The 23,506-nt window shown below is 33.0% G+C and overlaps 2 protein-coding genes across 2 annotated transcripts; both read right to left on the minus strand.

Annotated features, from left to right (window-relative positions):
- Nucleotides 1-2,469: 2,469 nt before the first annotated feature.
- LOC110107251 (EPIDERMAL PATTERNING FACTOR-like protein 2) lies at nt 2,470-2,881 on the minus strand. The gene is made up of 2 exons (XM_028699109.1): nt 2,813-2,881; nt 2,470-2,709 (listed from the first exon to the last, which is right to left on the minus strand). The coding sequence occupies exons 1-2, from the start codon at nt 2,879-2,881 to the stop codon at nt 2,470-2,472; spliced, it is 309 nt and encodes a 102-aa protein (XP_028554942.1).
- A 4,745-nt stretch (nt 2,882-7,626) lies between these two features.
- Nucleotides 7,627-22,796, minus strand: LOC110107145 (homeobox protein knotted-1-like 2). Its single transcript, XM_028699021.1, has 6 exons — nt 22,518-22,796; nt 22,277-22,405; nt 21,781-21,919; nt 18,982-18,990; nt 8,161-8,417; nt 7,627-8,067 (listed from the first exon to the last, which is right to left on the minus strand). Exons 1-6 carry the CDS (start codon nt 22,794-22,796, stop codon nt 7,861-7,863), a joined length of 1,020 nt encoding a protein of 339 aa, XP_028554854.1. The 3' UTR covers nt 7,627-7,860.
- Nucleotides 22,797-23,506: the final 710 nt, after the last annotated feature.

Raw genomic sequence — 23,506 nt, forward strand, 5'->3', positions numbered from 1 at the left:
TAGTTTGAAGCTTGCTTATATGATGTGTTTGTGAGTTTGTCTTAGTTAGCCTAAATGTCTTAAAAAAGTGCTTCTAGATGACTTCCTTTGAAATTGTGTTGTGATCCTTTATATATATATATATATATATAATTAACATGTGGAGTAGGCCTTCAGAGTGAAGAGTGGTGAGTAGGCCTGTTGAGTGGGCTCGCCGAGTGACAATTAAATAGTGGACATGTTGAATGACCAATGACTAATTAATTTACAAAATTTTGGGCTAATATATATGAATAATTAACGATGGACAATCACTAGTCGAATGGGCCGATCAAGTGACGAGTGGTGAGTGGGCCTTCAAAGTGAAGAGTGGTGAGTGGGCCTTCAGAGTGAAGAGTGGCAAGTGGGCTTGTTTAGTGATGAGTGGGCTCGCCGAGTGACAATTAAATAGTGGACATGCTGAATGACCAATGACTAATTAGCCTATTGAGTGAAGAATGGCAAGTAAACCTTTTGAGTGAAGAGTGACGAATGGGCCAGCCAAGCAACGAGTTGCGAGTGGGCCCGTCAAGTAAAAAGTATGAAATGATGAGTGGGCCTGCCGAGGAATGCATGAGTGATGAGCGGCAAGTGGGTGCGTCGAGTGGTTAGTGTAGATTGGGCCGGCCGAGTGATGAGTTCTGAATTTGCTCGTTGTGTGACAAGCAGCATTTGGGTTCATGAGTATGACAAGTTCACTATGAACCTAACAAGGTCGTAACAAATTAGGAAAGTTTCCGAAGAGTTGCTAGAGTCTCCCTAGAATTCATGGACAGTGCAACTTGGAACTAGACAAAATGACCCTCAATTCTTGAGGGGTGCACCTTGATCTTCAACAAACACACTTGTAATCTTTCTTCTACCGAGATAGATTGAGCTAAACCTTTGGCATATTCAGATATATACCCTTCATTTTTTCCACAATATTATCTCTAAAAAAATATATTGATTTACCATGAAAGGCTTGTAGTAAATGACTAACAATATCTAAAGAGAAATTAAAAAACTCTGTTAAATTTTACAGGATTTTCACTCTAAGAAAAAATACGTCACTCTTTTACTGTACCGTAATTCGATACCACGGCTCGATATAGCTCGATTCTGAGACTTGATACCGTTCGATACATCCGAAGAGCTATGTCCCATTTCTCCGCTCTAAGAGTGCCATAGGATATCTCTTTGATGAATCTTGCTTGTTGCATGGACTATACTTCCCGTACAGCAGAGATGCTGTAATTCATCCAGAAATGTCCTTGCTGCAATAAAAGCACTAGGAAACAAGCTCTAGTCTAGGCTCAGGACAGGTTGTTATGATTGATATCTTTTCCTTTGACATCTAATGAGAGAATTTATAATTGCCGATACTTCGAAATATTACTGGTTTTGACTTCTTGAATGTAAGAAAAATTGTGTATTTGTAACTTTGAAAGCAAGAGAGATTTGTAAATGTGGAAATTTTGGATTAAATGCGGATTTTCCAAATTTTGAAAAGTATATTATTGCAAAAAAAATAAAAATTTATGAAATTTTCAACGTTTATTTTAGTAATTTCTTATATGATTTTTGTCACTCAATGCTGTTCATCTTATTTAAAAGACCAAACAATTGGAGGACAAAATGTTGAAAAATATAATGAAGGTTTCAACATGACATTTTTTTTTACTCTTAGAGCATCTCCAGCCGAAAAACTCAATTTTCATTCTAAAATGCTATTAAACTTTAAAATGTTATAATTCATCTCTAATATAATTGCATTTCTTTATGCTTTCGCGTGCTTCCTACGAAGGTAACAATCTCTCTCATCTTTTGCGCTCGTCTTCAGCAAATTCATCAACCTAATATTTCGACGTAGGTGAACAATCCGACGCCAATATTAGCGTCATAATGTTCACATATCGAATTTTAATATGAGATTTGAAGTTCAAATGTAGCGAATGATGGACAAAATACGATGGTATGCAATTCGACTGAAGATATTTTATATGCCTTGATTTAGCTGTTTTTTTTTTTTAAATCTATTGCCTTTTAAGCCCATAACTTTTTTATGATAATGTGATGCCTTCTAATTTTTTTCCAAAGAAAAGCAGCATATCATCTTGAAAAACTTAAAAAGAAAACTGATATTTAAAAACGAGCATAATCAAATGACCAAAAAAAATGGTAACTGAAAAAATGACCAGGAGTGAAATGACATGTTTGTCCTCCCTTCCATTGTACCTGCATTTTCACAGAATCGAAGTCTTTGAATAAATTAGGCTCAATATCAACGCCAGTTTTCAATATTCTGTCATTTCTCAAATCAAAGATACCTCTCTTACAAAACCTAGACAAAGAATTAACCAAAAAAGGCCTATAAATTGATGAGAATTGCTCGCATTAATACATTCCTTAGTATCTTCTGCTCACATCTGATGATCATTAAGTGCCAAAGTCATACCTCTCACTTAAAACTCAAGGATTGAAGATGAATTTTCCACACTTACACTTCCAGTTCATGGGTTTGTAATTGGAGCTTTCATCTCCTCTTCCATTAATGTTCACGTTAGAATGCCCTACAGATTTTCTCTCCTGCGGAGTTGCAGGAACTTGAACTGCCTCACAGGGGCCGCAGTTAAGACAAATCCCTTTGCACCTCGGCGGTCTCGAACCAATCATGAAACTCTCCTTCACCATCCCATTGCCTTCATCCTCCTGCAATTCAACCGTTTACCTTCAAAAAGCTCGAACAAACTCTAAAAAAAATGGCTATCCCAAAAAGAAGATGATATTAAGTATATCTATCAATAAACTTCACCTTGCTAAGTTCCTTTTGCATGAACATAGATCTACCTGCATTGCAACCATTCTTATTAGTTATTACCATGTGTAATAGATTATTAACTTATTCAAATAAGGCTCTTACCTTGAGCAAAAAATCTCTCTTGATTCGCTGTGGCTAATAGGAGAAACAACACAGAGAGCTGAACATTTATTACCCTACTTCTCCTTATGGTGTAGTAGAAACAGATCATCATTTGCTGAAGTGAAAGTAAAAACAGAAAGTGATTGCTTTCAAAACCAAAGGATGAAGAAGAAGGAAGTAAGAGAAGAGGGATTAAAGAGAAGAATAGAGGGAGGGAGGGAGGGTTTTGTGGCCAGGTGTGAGGATTTCTCAGAATCAGACATTAGAGAACAGCTGTAAGCTTTCAATATCTACTCTTTCCTTCCATTCTTGGCTGTCACCATTTATTACTGGTGATTCTTACTTTGTTTCCTTACTCGAAGCTTTGCTTTGCTTTTCTTTTTTGGTGGTTACTGATCTGATACTGACACAGATCTCTTGCTTGTGAGGTGGTCACCATTCTATGATCAAAATGTTAGGCTGAGGCTGTCACATGAGATTGTCGAGACTTGTGTTGGTAGTTTTAAGGTGGTTTCTATTCTCATGAAATGACTTGTATTGCAGTGCTTCCTCTTGAAAGACGCAGAAGCATTCATTTGTTTGAAAAACATTTCTCAGGAAAGAGGAAGTTAAACTCCAGTGCTTTGTTACAAGGAAAATTAATGACCATGTGACTACAAATATTTTTATGCGATCAAACGCTTCTTCTTCTCTAGCCAATTGGTGGAAATAAATTTTAAATTTTTGGTAAGACAGATTTGAGCACAACAACAACAATAACATCAAACTTTTGTCGCACTACGTGGGGTCGGCTACATGAATCATTTTTCTTCATTGTGTCATGATAAAAGTTAAATAAAAACTTAACCGATTTCATCATGAAGAGTACACCGGCATAATTTTTTTATATTAATAAAGAAATAATTATTATATTAAAGTAAATAATGATAAATATATATTTACTTTTTAATACAATATTTAATAATATGTTGAGAATATTAATTTTCAAGAAAATATTTATATACAAATATTCTAATATATTTTATATTCAGATGGAATTATATCTCCCCACATCTAAACTCATTGATAATAATACAAAATTATCAGAAAAAATAATTAAATTATTAGATAATAAAATAAATTTATTAGATTTAAACGATAATTTGATTTTTAATAGGACACAATGGAGAAAAAGGATTCATGTAGCCGACCCCACGTAGTGGGATAAAGGCTTGATGTGTCGTTTGTTGTTGTATAATAAAATAAATTATCAGATATTTATTGCATATTTTTCTATAGTAATTACCTTAGTTGTTAATACTAATAATGCAAATTTATTTATTTAATAATTTAATTATATTGAAAAAAAATAATGTGATAAAATAATATCACTGGACATTTAACTCTTCAAAATTGGAAAAAGTGATTAAGAAATAAAGCTTCCACGTGAAATGACAGAAACAGAAGCAATATGTCGGATAGATAATTGCTATCTGCTTATCTTCAAGAACTTATTCATTTATTGTTATCTTCTAAAGCTTACACAAATTATTATAAAAGTAATTTTCTCTTGACCTGCCAGAATTCAAAACAAGATGATGTTGGAGGGTTGCTATGCTAAAAATATAATATCTTTTTGTAAATTAAATTTTGCATGTAAATTTAGATCTTTTATGTCCTTCCTTTGTAATATTAGCTCGAATTTATTTTGCATGTATGGCCATTTTATTTGAATACTAGATCATGTTCACTTGCTATTAAGCTTCATAACAAACATCTTAAATTACAAAAGCTAAATAATTAATTAAAGTTTATTTGATACAAATTTAAATTAATTTTCACCAACTTAAAATTGATATAAATCAAAATTAAAAGGCATTTCTTTTTTTTTTTTTAAATTAAAAGCGAAAGGCTGTCTTTCCATGAATTACTTATTTAGCATTTTCCGGGCCCCAAATTAGGCTTGTAGTTGGACAAGAGAGGGCACACCAAATTGATGGCCCATTAGGAAAGAAAAGTGCATAATGGGGCGCATCAAATACGTATCAAAGGAATGGTAGTGAAAAGAGCTTTTATAAAGAACTTTTATTCTATCCAGAGAACGTACGCAGAGGAAGGTTCAGTTTTAGGCAAAAAAAGTGCATGTACCGAGTTTTTCGTGATTGTACCGAGTTTTTTTCTCGGTACAGGCGCTTTTTTGCCTAAAACCGAACCTTCCTCTGCGTACGTTTACTGGATAAAATAAAAGTTCCATTGATATAAATCAAAATTAAAAGGCATTTCTATATTTTTTTTAAAAAAATTAAAAGCGAAAGGCTCTCTTTCCATGAATTACTTATTTAACATTTTTCGGGCCGCAAATTGGGCTTGCAGTTGGACAAGAGAGGGCACGCCAAATTGATGGCCCATTAAGAAAGAAAAGTGCATAATGGGGCGCATCAAATACGTATCAAAGGAATGGTAGTGAAAAGAGCTTTTATAAGATGGTTCATTGTCTCAGGCAAAGAATTCTCATTATCATCAATATTACCACTTTGAATATGGATTATTTGCCCATAATATATCATCATGATGATCCTTTATTTAAAGGTTATAAGAAGTATGTCCTATTTAATGATATAATAATTAAAATTTAACATAAAATTATGACATTCTTTTAGTGATTTTAGTTGTCCTTCTTATTGGTTTTGTATTGTCATAATAATGATTTTATAGACTGATCATCTTATCGATATTGTGGTTGTTTTTCATATGGATTGTGATTGGTCTTTGATTCTCCATGTTACTATTAATTCTATAATATATATTATTTATCTAGGGCTATATTTTCATGATAATTTGCATCAAAAGTAGTTATTGAACTTCTAAAAATGAATTTTTTTTGGGCAAGAACTTATTGCACGGGCTTCATACTTCCATGGTTTATAGACTATTTAATATACTATATTTAGAGTGCTTTTCATATAAATTATTTATGGTCTACACATCTCCATTTCTTTAATTCTAAGATCTATATTATTTTTCTAGGATTGGTGTTTTTGACTCTTGATAAGTGGTATATCAACTTGTTTCTTAATTTCAGGAGAATATTTTTTTTGGGGAGCATACTGAGGTCTATGATACACGGGCTTCAAATTTTCATGATAGTGGACACACATGATATTCTTTTGAAATTTTACAAAACTAGTTATTTGAATTAAAGATCATACACTATCTCTTTTACTCATACGTTGAAGGGTTGTCTTCAATTTTCTTATTGATCAGCATTACTCTAGCAGACTAATAATACGTAACATGCATATATATATTCATATATGCCTTCTCGGTGCTTCACATGTATTTAAAGGAGATATCCACCACCGACAAATTTGAATTCATCAATACACACAAATTTTTGACAGTGTATTTATTATATCTCAATGAATCGACTATAATATAATTTTTATTTCCCCTCTTTTGTAATTTTGGTTTACATTTTACTTATGATAATTTTATTTATAGACTTTCCTAATTTACAATTTTGCATGATTGATAGATGAGCTACATCATCATTCGTTGGAAATTTGATCTGAAATATTGCCTGGCACGTGTTGGATTAAAGGCTTTTTAAATATTCTTTTTGGCCATAACTTGTACAAAAAAACATATTCCTCATTCTTTATAAGAACTTTGTGTAGTTCGGTTATTAATGATTAGAATACAAAGGCAGCTGAAAAAAATATTCCTTATTCTTTATAAGAATACATAGCCTCTCCTGTTTTCCTCTCATCTTCCTCATGTACCACAGTACCAGTTTGTTCAAGTTCTTCAAGAAAGTGAGCGAGTTTAAGAATCTGATTAAAAAAAAATGATGATTTAGGCTTCATTTGGGACGGCTTTTTTACTGTTTCTTAAAGCAATTTTCTAGTACAAAACTTTTAACTTTTATACTAAAAAGTTGTTTTAAGAAGCATTAAGAAAGTCGTCCAAAAAAAACCTTAGGCTTTATTTAGGATGACTTTCTTATTGTTTCTTAAAACAACTTTTTAGTAAAAAAGTAAAATTTTTATTAAAAAATTACTTTAAAAAACAGAAAAAAAGCTATCTCAAATAAAATCTTAGCTAATAGATATGAAATGAAAGCAATTCTAACCAACTTCTTGTTACTCTATCCTCAATACTTTTAATATAAAACTTGAAATATTTCATCCACTTATCAAAGAGAAAACAATCAGTGTTTCTTTTCAAAATATTAGGCTCTATTTGGACATTTTTTAATTACTTTTTAAAACAATTTTATAGTACAAAAATTTTAAATTAAAAAAAATTATATTAAAAACTATTTAGAAAACAATGAAAAAAAATATCCCAAACAAAATCTTAGAAAACCAAAAGAAAGCATACAGTAAAACTTCTCGGTTGTCTCAGAGAATTGGGCAAATTATTGCATCAGGTGACCTGACAGAGAGATGCGTTCGGGCTCTCTCTGTCTACAGTAACCTGTGCTTTACTGTAGCACTGCTACAGTAAAGCGCAGGTTACTGTAGCCAGAGAGAGACCGAACGCATCTCTGCGTTCGGTCACCTGACGCAATAATTTGCCCAGAGAATTGACTATCAGAATGGGTTGTAAGCATTAAAAATGTAGAGCAAAATCTGCCATTTTACAAAATTTCAATAGAGAATAATCTAAAATCATAGATACAACTTTAAACACAATGTCAAACTTTAGAAACAATAATTCTCCCACATATGCTTTGCTCATGAAGATGCATTACATCACAATAAACAAAAAGTAACATAGTGGAGACTTATATTAAACAAATAGCACCCAACCTTCTTCCAGAAAAGAGAGAAAAAAAAAGCATAATCAGCTTTCAAGAACTGAGAATTTAAGCTGCTGCACTTCATTCAGAAATTCACTTTCCAAGCATCCATATAACTAAGCAAAGGAACACTAATTCTTTGACCTCCTTTAACAGGTTATGGTCCAAACCGATAATTTCCATCAGCTAAGAACTGGCCTCCCATATAAAGAGCAGCAGCGTTCTGTGGATGAAAAGAATCCATAACCACAAACTGCATATCTTCTGATGGCTTCCAATGCCTTTTCCTCTGGTTGATAAACCAGTTGTTGATCTGCTTCTGATCGAGACCCGTGGATTCTGACAGAGCTACTTTCTCAGTCTCCTGATCGTTCAAAACCACAAAGAATTGAAGATGAAAACAATGTAACGAAATATGATAATATTTCTTGTTTGTGTAAGAACATTAATACTATACCGATGGATATGGCCATTTGTAGTGTAATTCCCACCAGTTGAGAAGCTTTTGCCTGGCATCCTTTGGTAGCTTTCCTTTCTTCTTTTTCTTAGACAATTCTTGCCTCAGGCTGCTGAGATATCCACTGTACTTCTTGAGGAGATGAAGCTTTAGTTCTTTGTCTTCAGCTCGAGGGTCAATCTCAGGAACTTCTGCTTCTGCTCCACTGCCATCTTGATCTTCTTCTGACGAAACGACTCCTTCGCATTTCTCATCTGCTACATTTAGATATAAAGAGAATGAATGCAAGATAAAATAGTTGAGGGTGAAATCAAACAAATTAACAGACCTTAGGAGTTTATTTTTGTAACGATACTTACTGAAAGTAACTAACATAGGAACCTTATGGTTGCTTTGTTTATTTTTGTTGAATAAGAAATTATTAACATGTCGATTTGGATCCTATCATTGGTGCTTTTGTTGCATCTCATCCTTCCTTCATACTCCGCAATGATCTAACATGATCTCCACCATAGTAATCCTCTCCATCCACTCATCCAAGAATCCGCTAAGCTAATGTTCGTCATCATTTGTCCATGGCCATCCTCCATCGACTTCTCAAGATTGCGCAAAAGATTCTACTACCTTCGTCCATTTACACTCCCATTCTGGCAACCTTCATTTTTGGATCAGTATTTAAAGCTAGTGATTTAGATTTGTAAATTCATATATACCTCTTTCCAGAGAGAAAGAATGTGCTTTTCATCTTGTTATGTGTTAGAAAATTTATAGCGCTAGAGAGGGAGTTTGATGTCTTAATGTTTTACAAAAATATAACATGCAAAGAAAAAGTTTTAGGAGACAATTTTTTGCATGAAAAACCAAGAAAGAAGAAAAAACATGGGGCCCAAATCTTGCAATAATCCACTATAAGAATTGAAGAAGGGGTTATATTATTCTTGTTGTAGAGATTACAAAATTCAAATGTCAAATAATAGGGTTAGATCTTGATCGGAGATCGGATATGGTGGCAGCAATTAGTGGTGATGATAATCGACGGTGTAGAAAATAGAGTAGAAGGAGTGCAAATGTTCATCTCATTTCATATTTTTCACCTGCCTATAGTGTGAGTGTGTGCGCCTTTACACGTGAACACATATGATTACCAGTTTGTTACAGAGGTGAGAGAAGAATCAATTTTGTTGTGATTGTGTCCTTGTTGAGGTCGTGTGTGTTGATGCTTTATGCCCCCGGAATGTAATGGTCCTGGTTGGACTGTCAGATTGTTGCGAAGAAGATTGAAGCGAGCTATAGGGAGAGATTTGGTGAGAATGTCAGCTATTTGATTCTTTGTGCTAATCGAAACTATGCGAATCGTATTGGAATGGATATGATGGCGAATGAAGTGATGATTGATCATGATGTGCTTCATCCTGGCATGAAAGACCGGGTTTTTGGCTAAAGCTATCGCATATGTATTATCACAATGGAGATCTGGTGGAATACTGAAGAGGTATGTGAAAATATTGAAGGAGCTGACAAAGCCAGATTATTTCGTTAATGGCTGTTGCAAGAGCTATGTATTCCGCTTATGTGGAGGATTTAACAATCATCTGTTGCTTCTTAACGCTCCAGGATAGAAGTGTGTTGCCCAGAAAAGTACAGTAGCCTGAAGTTGATTTCCTAGTGGATGGATCGCCTGCCCAATCCGCGTCTGAGTAGGATTTGAGAAACCACAGGAAATTGGAAGACCAAAATGCAAAGTTCCTTTGAGATAGCGTAGCATCTGTTTGAGTAGGTAGGCAAGAGTGGGATGTGGTTGATGCATATGTTGACATAGAAGATTAACAGGGTATGCCAAGGCGGATCTAGTTATGACTAGGTACTATAAAGAACTTGTTAGCTGACGGTAAGTATGAGGATAAATCTGTGGGAATAATTGTAGGTAATTTGGTACACGAGGGATTGGCTATAGGTTTACAGGAGAGCATTCCTGCGGTGTTGAGGATAGATGTCTTCAATGCTTGATAGGAAGGTGGAAGCCCATTAAGTGTGTAAAGTATGATGACCTCTCATCAATGGTAGATCCAACTACAACAGTCTTGTCAACTATGGTTTTAATTTTGGTGAGATACTAAGTCATGTTGAGTTGTTTTATGGTAACATTGTGTAATTCATCCTTGGTTTGGATAACTCTAGATCTATTGGAAGATTGTAATCTTTTTCTATGGTAAGCAAAATGGTTGAACAGGACTCAAGATTCAAGATGTATGGAAGGATGGATGGAGTTAAAGTAGAGCAGATAGCTGTTGTTAGATTCTGATCTATCATAATCCATTTTATATATTTGGGATTAATGAGAGTTATACTATCAGAGAACTAGGTCAGTCGGGGTGGTGGAGCGGCTGTGGATTCAAGAAACCCAGCAAACCCATTCGCGTGAAGTAGCTTCAGAAACTTGCTATCGCCACATGGGATAATTATCATTGGATAACTGGACTAGAACTATTGTTTTGATGTTTGCAATGACAAACTTGAGTGATGCTGGAATTTAAACATTGTTGATGAAGATTTCGGTAGAAGGATCCCCGACATGGAATGGAGAAGATTGGCCATATTCAATGTAGCTAGCTCTTACGTCTGCTCTGATACCATGTAGAAAATATAGTAGAAGGCCCGCAACTGTTCGTCTCATTTCATATTTGTCACCTACCTGTAGTGGTACATGCTATTGTATTTATACTAGTGTGAGTGTGTGTGCCTTTACACATGAACATATATGATTGTAGCAGTTTTTTTATAGAGGTGAGAGAAGGATCAATTAGGTTGCGATTGTGTCCTTGCTGAGGTCATGTTTGTTGATGCTTTTAGACGGTGACAACAAAAAATATATTAAAGAGCTCTTTAATTCTCTCAACTCTAAAATCCATTTTTTTGTAGAGGATGGGGCTCTATTTATAGCCCTATGAGATGGGGCATCTTAATAATTTGGCTAGAATCCAAAGCACTTCATCATATGGTCTATATTGATCTCGTTGATCATAGATTGATTATTAAGCATTTGAATGATTTAATGATCTTTGAATCGAGTGATCTTGAGCTTGTTCTATTCATCTTGTCAAGCCCCTCAATTTTATTATAAGCATGCTATAATTGGAAGTCAATTAGTGAGTCAATTTATATTTAGGAGTTCTTAAACATAATTTAAGAGTTTGATTTGAGCTCATTTGGATTCTGATCGAATCATTAAAAGCATCCATAAGTTCATCTCGTCGAGTAGTCAATTCGACTATAAATTTGTTGAAATCACAGTTCTAATGATCCCAAATTTAATTCCTAAGGTTTTCAATTCAAATATTGCCCATAAATTCGTGTTGATCAACTTGAAATGCTCATTTAAAATATGGGATCCTCTCATTGAGATGGTGCAATGACAGCACTAATGACAATATTAGCACCGACTAAAAGAATGATTAAATTCTGAACTTACAATGTTACTAATTAATTTAAACTTTAGCTATATTTTACTTCAAACTTCCTTATAAATCATTTCACCAACAAAATAATCGCACAATAAACATACTAATTTGGTTGCATATTCTTAGCAAGGACTTCGGCAGCTCGTAGTTTTGCTCAAATTGAAAAAAAAAACAAGAAAAAAAATATGACTGTACACTTAAAAATATAGAAATTATAAATATCACAGCTAAATTACTAAGAGTAAACTAAACAAGTAAAACATTGCAATATGCTGAATGTGAGACCAGTGATGTTAGAAAAGCTTAAGCTGTGCATGAAATTTTCATTTAAAAGATGAAAACAACTCAAACAAAAATATTTTGATTGATAATGACAAAAATAACATCATAACACCAAAAGGTTTTAGAAAGAAATTTGCACGAAGGAGAAGCAATTAGTAAACAAGTAAAACATTGAAACAAACTGATATGACATCAATGATTTTAGATCAAGATAGAACATCTAAACAGTCTTGCATCATGAAGAACAATGACTTGGTTTGAAAAACATAAAATTCTATGGAAATGAAGGTCTTCAGATGCATACAACATAGAAAAAAATCTTGTAATATGTACATAATAGCATTATTCAATGCAATAATCTTTCGAAAACTGAATTCTACACATTGGAATCACCTAAACCATTGAAAGTTGATTCTCCTTATATAAAATTTGGACTGTTGTCGACTTCTTTGATGGCTATGTCTAACATAAGTTCAGCGCTATCCTTCCAAGTTTGGCAGTGAGCCTCTCTCCCTTCCGCATCCATTCATGACTTTGTTATATATTGATGAAGTTTTTAGCCTATAAAGTCATATACATTAATTTTTTAGATGTTTTTACATACCTACCACTTAAAACTACTTTATTAATTTACGTAACTAACACCCAAATTCATTATTTACTATTCTACCATCTAAAAACCCTTGCCCTAATCAAAACTAGCACTCTGTTACCTCCTGTCAAACCAAAACCCCGACCCTCTCTTTCCGAAATGTCTGCTTTGCCTTCATCACGTCTTCCTCGCTCGGCCGGCTCATCGATTTGCTCGGCTAGGTATGTTCTTCTCCATTTCAGGTGGCAGAATAGTAAATAGTGAAGTTTGGGCATTAGATAAGTAAATAGAGTAGTTTTAAGTATTAGGTATGTAAAAACCCCTTCAATTTATATGTTAAATTGTCCTCCAGTGAACAGTTATCTTCGAAATTTGATTAAATTTTAGTTCATTATTATGATATGTTTTGTTATATTAAAATACTAGTAAAAAAACTTAAAACAATCAATATCAGTTCCAAGTCCAAATAAAAAAGATCGAGTCTTTTTAAATTCATCAATTTATATCCCTACTAAGACTCGTTTATGATAGCTTTCGTACTGTTTTTTAAAACGATTTTTTAGTACAAAAATTTTAAATTCACAAAGAACAACCTTCTAGCATGCCATGTATCACATATAAGAAGGTGAAAAAATATCACAGCTACAAGTTTATGTTGCTGCATGATGATCTATACGAACCACTGCAAAATATAGGAACATCAAGGGGACATTACATTTTTTACCTCCCGAAGTTATCCATATGAGCATATAAATATCCTATATTTTGAAGAGTATATTTCACCACCATTTACTTTTCACCAAAGTGTTAGGAGCCTACTAGCAATGCTCTGTGACCTCATGGCGAGGGCGTTGAAAGAGGTTTGTAACTACTCTAAATAACGTTGATGAGACAGATGAAGGAAAATGGCATAGAGGAAGAAGTTAGAGCCATGTGACTGTGAATATAAGTCTTAGATGAGTTTTGATGAAAGGAAATTGCTTTCTGCTCATCGCATAACTTAAAAAAACAATCTTTGTGCCCATAGTATTCAAGACATGTGAGAAGGTGGCAACCAGAGAAGGTAAAAGGGAACAGTTAGTGAAAATAATGCACATCAAAAGAATGAAAAAAATATTTGGCAAGGAAAAGATCACAAGAGAAATTACCTATTTTGATTTGATGAGCACCTATTTTCATAGCCACAAAAAGAGATACAAAATATTTAATAGTCTAGAAAAAAAATATCATATAAATATGTTTTCTCATAATTAACTCAATAATATATCTCTCTTATTCACTCTCTAAATATAAGTTTAGTACGTTGCTTATGCTTATCATAGATAAGGAAAGCTTGTCATCTCGTATGTTGGGCTATTTGCTAGCAATTAACCCTTATATGTAGCTCATCTTAGGTGCGTTGGTTGGAAACTTTGGCTATTAACTAAGAGGTTTTGGATTCGAAACCTACATATGTAATATGTGATTTTAGAAGTTGTTATCAAGGCTTTTGATTTAAATTTTGCATTTAGATCATTAAATTCTAATACTTTAATGATTATTTTGTATTAATATAATTTTAAAGAGAGGCTTATGAATTAATGAGTTGAATCACAGTGAGTTGAATCACAGCTAGCTAAGGCTTCGTTTGGGATGGATTTCTTACTGCTTCCTAAAGTAGCTTTTTAGTACAAAAATTTAAAATTTTATATTAGAAAACTGCATTAAAAAACAATAAGAAAATCATCCCAAACAAAGCCTAAATTTGGGCTGAATAATAATAAATGATATTTTATGGAAATATTTTAAATTTAACTATAAAAAATTTAAAAACATATAAGTTTGCAATGGGTTGTCATTGAATTTCCTAAAGGTAGCCCAATTTATTTTTCCTACCAGATTTTAATTACAAGGTTATGTCCTATTGAAAACAAATCTTAAGGCACTATTATGTGTAAAATAAGCCAACCTTTTATTTACAAAAAGAACGCATCCAATAAAGGAAGTACACTGAAAACACAAAAACTATAATTAGCAATCGTAAATCAGTTTAATATTCTATATCCTTACGATAATTATCTACCAGTTTAATAAGCTATATTTTTTGCTTAATTATTAAGTATATTTTTTAAAAATTCTTGACAAACGTTAATGTAGATAAAAATTCAGAAATAAAATAAAAAACTTTTACTTTTTGTTAAAAATATAATTAAATTGCTTAGCCACTCAAATAAATTAATTCAAAATTCTTTAAAAAATATGACTTTCTGGTTATTATTTTTGACCATTTTGAGTTATTAAAGGCGATTAAATCATTGACATTAATAATTTTCAAAGAAAATGGGAAATAAAAAAAAATATTTACCACATCTATCAAATAATGTGCACATATAGCTTAAAGTTTAATAGTGCACGATTGTACCTCCCCACATAAGGGGGTATTGCTAGGTGATTACAAATAAAACTACGACAACAACAACATCAAGCTTTTATCCCACTATATAGGGTCGGCTACATGAATCCTTTTTTCTCCACTGAGCCCTATTAAGAGTCAAATTATTATTTAAATTTAATAAGAAAAGTCATTTAAAATACTTTATAACCATGTCTTTTTAGGCCTACCTCTAGCTTTCTTAACATATGTATGATCTAATGCATCTACTCTCCTAATTAATCGGGTCATCGAAAGGCCGATGTTTTATCTAACCAAACCATCTAAGGCGACTCCTCCTAATCTTATTTGCCACCAGAGCTACTATAACCTTTTCACATATATACTCGCTTGCATTCTATCTCTAAGTGTAAAACCACTCATTCACCTGAGCATCCTCATCTCCACAACACTTAACGTAGGGGCTGTTCGGTTGGAAGTAAAATTGGTGTAAGTATTCCAATTCCAAGCTTTAGCTACTCACTACCACACGCCATCGGCCACCACTGCTGACCACTATCTTGGGACTTTAAACTACATTCATTTACTTCAATCCCCCCCTTAAAAAAACATTCACATGCATTTACTTCAAACTCATTCAAACAATTCCAATGTATTCTTTTTATATTGCATTCCCTTTTAGCCAACCAAACAAGTACTTAATTTTTTGCTTTATTTTAATGGCCAACATTTTCCATAAAGCATTGCAGGTTTCACTACCACCTTATAGAAATTTTCCTTAAGTTTGAGGGGTACTTTTCTATCACACAACAAGCTCGATGCATTCCTCCACTTCAACCATCCAACTTGAATTGTACTAATAATATCCCCATCTATTTCACCAACACTTTGAACAATTTTCGAAATATCTAAAACGTGTACTCTTTTTAATGACTTAATTGCCCAAAATCATAATCCCCCAACTAGATCTATTACTCTACTAAAATTACATTCCAAATATTCAATTTTAGATCTACTCAAATGAAAATCTTTAGAGTCTAAGGTTGACCTTCAACAACAACAACAACAACAACATCAAGCCTTTATCCCACTACGTGGGGTTGGCTACATGAATCTTTTTTCTCCATTGTGTCCTATTAAAGGTCAAATTCTCGTTTAAATCTAATAAAGAAAGGTCATTCATAATATTTTCTAACCAAGTCTTTTTAGGTCTGCCTCTACCTTTCTTAACATAAGTCAAACATAAGGTTGACCTTCATTATTCAAAATTTCCTTCAATTCTCTCTCTAATCTTTTCAACAAAAAACATATCATCAGCAAAAATATACACTGGGGTACATCCTTTTGCAAATGTCTATTAAGAACATTCAGGTGTAAAGAAAAAAGATATGGGCTTAAACTTGATCTTTGAGGTAATCCAACTGAAATAAAAAATACTTGACAAACCATCTTGTATTTGAATACAAGTAACAACTCTTATAAACATATCCTTGATGACTTGAATGTAAGCATTATTAACTCTTTTCTTTTCTAAAACTATCCAGAACACTTCTCTTCAAACATTATAATATGCTTACTCTAAGTCAATAATATCATATGTAGATCCTCTTTACTCTTTCCCTACTTCTCCATCAAACCTCTCAACAAATGTATAACTTCCATAATAAACCTACTCAGCATGAATCTAACCAAATTCTAAGAAACATTTGCATCATGTCATAACCAATACTCAAAAACTCTCTCCCATAGTTTAAGTGTATAACACATTAACTTAATTCCTCTATAATTTGCAAACTCAAGTGCAACACATAGGAACCAGCACACTCCACTTATTTGACATCTTTTTAGTCTTCAACATAATTTTGACAATTTTAATAAGCCTAGATATTTATTGATCTCCAAAGTATTTCCACACCTCTATTGAAATATCATCATGTTTTACTATGTTTTTATACTTTACTATCTTCAAATCCACTCCAACTTTGATTTTACTATTATGATGATAAAATTAAAAATCTATATTTTCATTTAGGGTGCTATTATCACTAAGGTGATTACAAAATCAAACTCTTATGTATAAAAATTAATATAAGTAAAAATTAGATTGATTTATTCTTTTTTTTTTTACCAATTTTGCGTTATTAAAAGGGACAAAAATTTTGAATTTAATAATTTTAAAAACTTTTTTCATTAGAAAAAAATATACCTAACACTACAGGAAGGTTACGAATTTGTGGCGTACTTTATGAAGGATTATTTTTTGTCGAAAATGACGAGGAAAATTATTGACAATTATTTTGTGACGGATTTGCGGCGGAATTTGCTATTGTAAATTCGTCACAAGCTGAGTTGTAATATAAATAAATAAATAAAAGCTTTATGTTGTATTTTGTCTCTGTAGCCAAGTAAAGGGGGTTAGTTTGCAAGAGTAGGTACACATCCCGGGTATGTCATGTGGCGCAAGCAGTCCAATCAAGTAGCTGGTCAAGCGGGAATTGGTTGCCAATCACGCATGGGCAGCAGTCATGCGGGAGTGGGCAGGCATGGTCGGGCAGCCGGGTGGTCAAGCTTGGGAAGTAGGCAGTCGAACAGGCTAGGTTAGCGAGCAGTTGGTCAGGTTTTGTAAACTTCGCTGCAAATCAAATTTTGAGGCGAACTTTTCCGCCAAAAAAGGTGCTTTTCCTTTAGCGTAAGAAATTAGAATTTCTCAAAATATTTTCAAACAGCCATTCAAGAGGATCAAACCAATCATGATAAGTTGATAACAATTCTAGCATATACAATTATATAAAAACCCTATTCATTATAAAAATAAACCTTAAAAAGTTATAGCATATAAAAATTATATAAAAACCCTATTTTACAAACAATCATAAAAAATATTGATTGCACAAAAAAAAAGTAATTAAAATTTTACAATATTTTTAAAACTCAATAGCTCAAGTTTATAAATCAAGAAATTTATATTTCTTTGGGAAGAAATCTTACATCCCTAGAAAGATCCCTAGAAAGAGCAGAGCAACATCGGACACAATGAGGGCTTGTAGTGGTGAGAAGCCTTTGTCGGAGACGGTAAAGCTTGCAATCGAGCTTCGAGTTCATGAAAGAGAACCAAGATGGAAAGGGGAGGGAAACAACGAAATAGGTTTTAGTTTTTGGTTTTAAGTTTTAATTTAGAGTTTTAGATTATTTGATGTAAAATCAACGACTACGACTTCATCTCATTTGAACTGCACGATTTTTGAAAACCAACACAGGTTTAACGGCTCAATGGTCGATCGTTGGTTCAAGTTAGTTATACTTAGTTTCGTGCGAAACCTATACTATGAGAGAACTAAACCGGTTGGCCGGTCGATCGATTCCTAGTTAAACCGGTTGAATCGGCCGTTCCGATAAATATGGTGTATAGATAAAAATGTTCAAGGTTCTAAAAAGGTGGTTTCTGAATTTTAAAAGTAGGTGAAAACTCCATGATAAAATGAATAAATACATAGGAGACTAAAATAAGAAACTAAGAAAGTCAAGCATTTATTCCTTTACATGCCCGCCTTTATAATGGAGCTCTAGTTGTAGGGCTCAATGATGATGCCCAATGAAGAGAAACGAGTATACAAAAGTGATTTAGTGAGAGCATTTGTTAGTTCATTCTTAAATGTTATGTATGCCACAACGAGCACCATTTTGTACTTGTTCTATATAAAATGCAAATCAATAGCAATGCATTTCATTTGTAATTGAAAGAATGATTCACATGAGATGAGTCGCACCGCATTATTACAATAGTTCATTAGGGGTTGCGGAAGATGGACATTTATTCCTTTACATGCCGCCTTTATAATGGAGCTCTAGTTGTAGGGCTCAATGATGATGCTCAATATAGAGAAACGAGTATGCAAAAAGTGATTTAGTGAGAGCATTTGTTAGTTGATTCTTAAACATTATGCAGGCCACACGACGTGCACCATTTTGTACTTGTTCCTAAATAAAATGCAAATCAATAGCAATGAATTTCATTTGTAAATGAAAGAACGATTCACACGAGATGAGTCGCACTACATTATTACAATAGTTAATTAGGGGTTGAGGAAGATGGATGTATAATTCAGTAAGGAGTAGACCCAATGAAGCTAAGCAACTATGGCTGTTACAAAGCAATAATTAGCTAGTCTCAATAAAGAAGTGGGCTATGGTACTTTATTTCTTGGCACTCTAAGAGAAGAGCGTTCAATCAAGATACATAATCTGAGCACTTGTCGAGACAAGATCATCATTGATACATGCTTAGTTGATATTAGAGAAAGAATGAAGTTGAAGTAGAGAGATACAATGAGGGATAATGCTATTATTAATAATGCACATTGAAATCAGAATAGTCATTTTTTTAAGTCTTGCGATCAAAGGAGAGGTTATGCACAAACTAAGATTATTTATTAACTACTAAATCCACAATTGGGCATGAAAGAGCTAATTATATTGTAGATTACTCACAATAACACTATAATTTTTCAGACTGCTGAGCACGAAATTAGAGTGAAGAGTAAGTATCAATGAGGTAGCAAGAGATATAATCATATTAGTGTCATCTGTTATCTCGATGTTAGGAAGGAGATCAAGGATGTATCAATACTGATGTAAGCAAAGTCCATATGGATATAGAAAAACTTCCAATGTCAAAGAAAAAAGTGCAATCATTGAAGATTCTTACGTTTTATAATTGTGCTTCAACGTAATAATTAGAAGAAAGATAAGTGTATCACCAGTGTTGCAAATAAATAGAAATATATCATTCAGAGATTTTATGAAGCTAGTAACAACTAGAAACTTTGAAGATTTGAGTAATGTCTTAGGCTTTGTTTGGATATATTTCATTCTGCTTTCTAAAATAGCTTTATAGTACTAAAATTTTAGTTCAAAACCTTAATTTGGCTCTGAATAATGCTACACATTGCCTCCAGCAATAACGAAGATTAAATGGTTTCCATGATAAATCTCTATAGAGGTGGAGGATGGAGCAAAAGGGGGCTAGATCAAAGCTCAAAATTTAGAAAACTTTAACAAGGCCTCAATCCTTATCCTTTCATTGAAATATTGTCAATACATAAAAGCGTACAAGGCATTTATTCCTAGTAGCATATTAAAAATACATAATAGACTAATAATAGAAAACTAACTAATTATCATAATGATAACGCATTTATTCCTTTAGGATTAATTCTAATCCATTCTAATTTAAATTTCAAATTAATTATAGGTATTTTTATTTTCTTATTAATATGGATTATTTGATTATTTCTTAAACCCTAACTTCAACAAGTAAAATGAATTATTTGATTATTTCTTAAACCCTAACCTCAAAAAATAAAATTAATTATTTCCTAAATACATTTATTTATTATTTCCTTAAGCTATGATTATTATCATATAGCTCAAAATAAATACATTTAAAATTAATAAGGCTACAATGGGATCTAATAATTAATTAACTCCTGCACATAATTTTTTATTTCTTTGTTTAATTGGTAATTATTTGTAATCAATTCATATTTAAATTTCAAATTTAATAAATTAAATTAAAAAAAAAACATTTTTTAATTAATTTGTATTATTTGATTATTTCTTAGGCCCTAACCAACATTAATTACAAAAAAATGATTAATTCCAAAATACATTTATTTATTACTTCCTTACACATATGGTCAATATTAATAATTATATTATGTTAAATAAGAATATGAGAAAAGTTCCATATAATAAATGATCAATAAATCTTATAATATTGCTCATTTCAAATAAATTTAAGAATACAAAATTTATTCAAACAAATTTTAGTCATAATATTCTCACCGACACCCGAAATTTTTGTATATTTTTCCTGGAGAAAACAATGAAGAAAAAAATATTCTACTAAGCATATTTGAAAAGAAATATAAAATTAAAATAATAACAATAAAATCTAAATTTTAGATGATTTCCTATTTCCCTTGAATTCTTTTCAATAAAACAAAGCCTTTAATCCATCCCTACTAACCCTACGGGTTCAACATTGAATAAAAAAAAATTGAAAACCTAAGACTCCGAAATGTTAAACATGAAACGTTCAATCCAAATGAACAGAAGCCTTTGACTGTTCCTACAGAACAGAAGGACTCAACTGCTATGCTTCTCGTACGTACTATGTAAGTTCGAGTTTATATATAGAAACCTAGTCAAATCCCAATTTTCTTTTAAACCAGCTTCTGAGTTCTATCTTCTTCATCTGCTTCAATGAGAAATAGAGCCACATTTAAGTATATAACTATATCAAATCTGCGACAATTAATATCCTCGCTACTAACTGTAGCGTTGTCCCCATTCACATCCTTAACAGTAGAAGCAACATCAGTAACTACATGCATTAAAGAAACAATTTTAAACATAATTTATTATTATTTTTTTCATGTTGACATGACAGTACTTTATTAGTAATAGAACCTGTTTCAAATTGCTGGTAGGTGAACGCTCGAAATGAATGAAATGACCCAAAGTTTTGATAAGAAGGTAGAGTGAAAGAAGAGACAACAGATTGAGAGAGAGAGAGAGCAATGATGGTGCCAGTATTTTCGAGGAGTTATTCGTTCCTTGGAACCCTAAAAAACTACTGTAGAACGCTTTAAAAGCAAACTTAGTAGCCACTACGTGCTGGATTACTTTACCCCCTTCTCCACATACTTTTAATGAACCAAATCTGATTTCAAAATTTGAACTTATCTCTTGATTCATTAAAAAAATCGTTACTTGCCACTACCTTAGTATTCATACGATTATCTCATAAAATCTTTAGATTGGACTCATTATTATAAAATATATAGCTGTGATTCCGTTTTTTATTATTTGCATAAAGTGATCTAATGTTTCTGCTGTAACAGTTAATTGATTACCAGAGGTGAAGAAGGGAACAGTGGCTCCATTGGTGAGCGAGTTGAGCTGAGATTCGACCTTCCTTAGGAAGTCCATAGCCTCCTGCACTGGCCTCGTCAGCTCTTCCTTGTACTTCACGAGCATGTTGCAGTATGCTTCCTAAGAGAGAGATAGAGTTAGAGAGAGAAGATAGGCAGAATCAGGATTGAAAAAGAAAGATGAATAAAATGATATATTCTGAAACTAAGCGTGAAATTTCTATACTATATATAAATAAAAATAAGCGAAACTTATGATTTTGGATCTTCGGTGATATCTGAAGCATATCTCGGCGGCGCAACCACTTTGGATTATTGGGATTACCTCCAAAATCTCTGTACAAAACAGCTCAGATTTTATAAGATGAATCCCAACGGTCTAAAGTGGATTGTACGGCCGGGATGTGCATAACTGTATAGGCACAGTTACCGCTTCAATGGAAGAGGATCTGAACCCGAAGCTATGAGATATACAAACCATGAACTGATCAAGTTCTGGATCAGCCTGCGTGCCGCGCCGGCAGCCACTGGGAGAAGCCAGCTGCCTCGCTTCGAGCTCGCGTGCCACCGTCGATAGCCGCGCAACCACCTCGGGCGGCGCTCCAACCTGAAAAACTACTCTTATCAGTTATCACTACAAATAAACAAGCTAAATATAAATAAAAATCATTTTCTAATAGATTTAAAAGATAAAATATACATATATACATAAATATTGCCTTTTGGCAGTCCATGTAAGCGTTGAGAAGGGCAGGGTATTGCGGGTGTGAGATTATTTTGGCTTTGATGGATTCCACATCTGTGGAGAAGTACGTAGAAGAACCAGGCTCGAGCTTGGGAGTGCTAGTGCTAGGGTTAGGGTTTTGGCTCCTGGCCCCGTAGAAGAAGGAGCTGCCGGAGGCAGCTGAAGCCTGCTGTGGGCCGCCGACTGCCGGTAAGGAGGAGAAAGTGAAGGGTGTCCTTGTGCTGGAACCGCCTAAATGAAGGAACTCCTCCATATTAAATAAAGCCCCTTAATTTGAATGGTCTAGAGAAAGAATTACGAGGAAGGAATTTCTTTGGAATTCTCTCAGCTTAGCAGAAGAAGAAAGTCCTGAAGAAATAGAGTTTCGGGGTTAGATATGACCGAGTGCTGCTCACACCAGAAAGAGAGAGAGAAGAGAGAGAGAGGAAGGCATGCCTGGTGGCTTTCTTTTCTGCTGTCAAATCAAGAGCGAGGAGTTTTTTACTGTAGAAGTCGACGTGTTACTAAGACGATGCCTACTAACCCAAACAACTCGTATTATTCTTCTTCGTATTCTCAATTAAATTTAATTCAGACAACTTATTTGAATTATTTGCTTTTTTTTATTGTATGATTTATTTTTGTTATGATTTTGAAAAATAATTATTTTTAATTTTTCTGATTATTTATCATATTTTAAAGTTGAATTATAATCATATATTATTTTAAATTCGTTTGAAAATAAAATTTAACCATATTTTTAAATGATTTAATACAATTTAATTTTTTTTTCTCATACATAATTATATTTTCGAAAATTAAGCTCATTGGTTATAAGATAGAAAATACAATTCAACACATGATTAATGATTAACTATGCATTTACATCCAAAAAAATATCATTAACAACAACAACAACAAGCTTTTAAGTTACTTAAAAAAAAAAAGCTTTTAAGTTACTATGTGGGGTTGACTATATGAATC

The sequence above is a fragment of the Dendrobium catenatum genome, unplaced genomic scaffold, assembly GCF_001605985.2.
Source record: "Dendrobium catenatum unplaced genomic scaffold, ASM160598v2 fragScaff_scaffold_133, whole genome shotgun sequence".
In the NCBI taxonomy this organism is placed as follows: domain Eukaryota; kingdom Viridiplantae; phylum Streptophyta; class Magnoliopsida; order Asparagales; family Orchidaceae; genus Dendrobium; species Dendrobium catenatum.

Bases quoted from the DNA above. Each gene is read 5' to 3' on its own strand.
- LOC110107251 (XM_028699109.1), bottom strand. From the start codon at position 2,881: ATGGTAATAACTAATAAGAATGGTTGCAATGCAGGTAGATCTATGTTC. The intron at 2,710-2,812 runs GTGAAGTTTATT...GTTGAATTGCAG, and splicing joins TGCAAAAGGAACTTAGCAAG to GAGGATGAAGGCAATGGGAT.
- LOC110107145 (XM_028699021.1), bottom strand. From the start codon at position 22,796: ATGGAGGAGTTCCTTCATTTAGGCGGTTCCAGCACAAGGACACCCTTC. The intron at 22,406-22,517 runs GCAATATTTATG...GTAGTTTTTCAG, and splicing joins CTTACATGGACTGCCAAAAG to GTTGGAGCGCCGCCCGAGGT. The intron at 8,068-8,160 runs GTATAGTATTAA...TTGAACGATCAG, and splicing joins ACAAATGGCCATATCCATCG to GAGACTGAGAAAGTAGCTCT.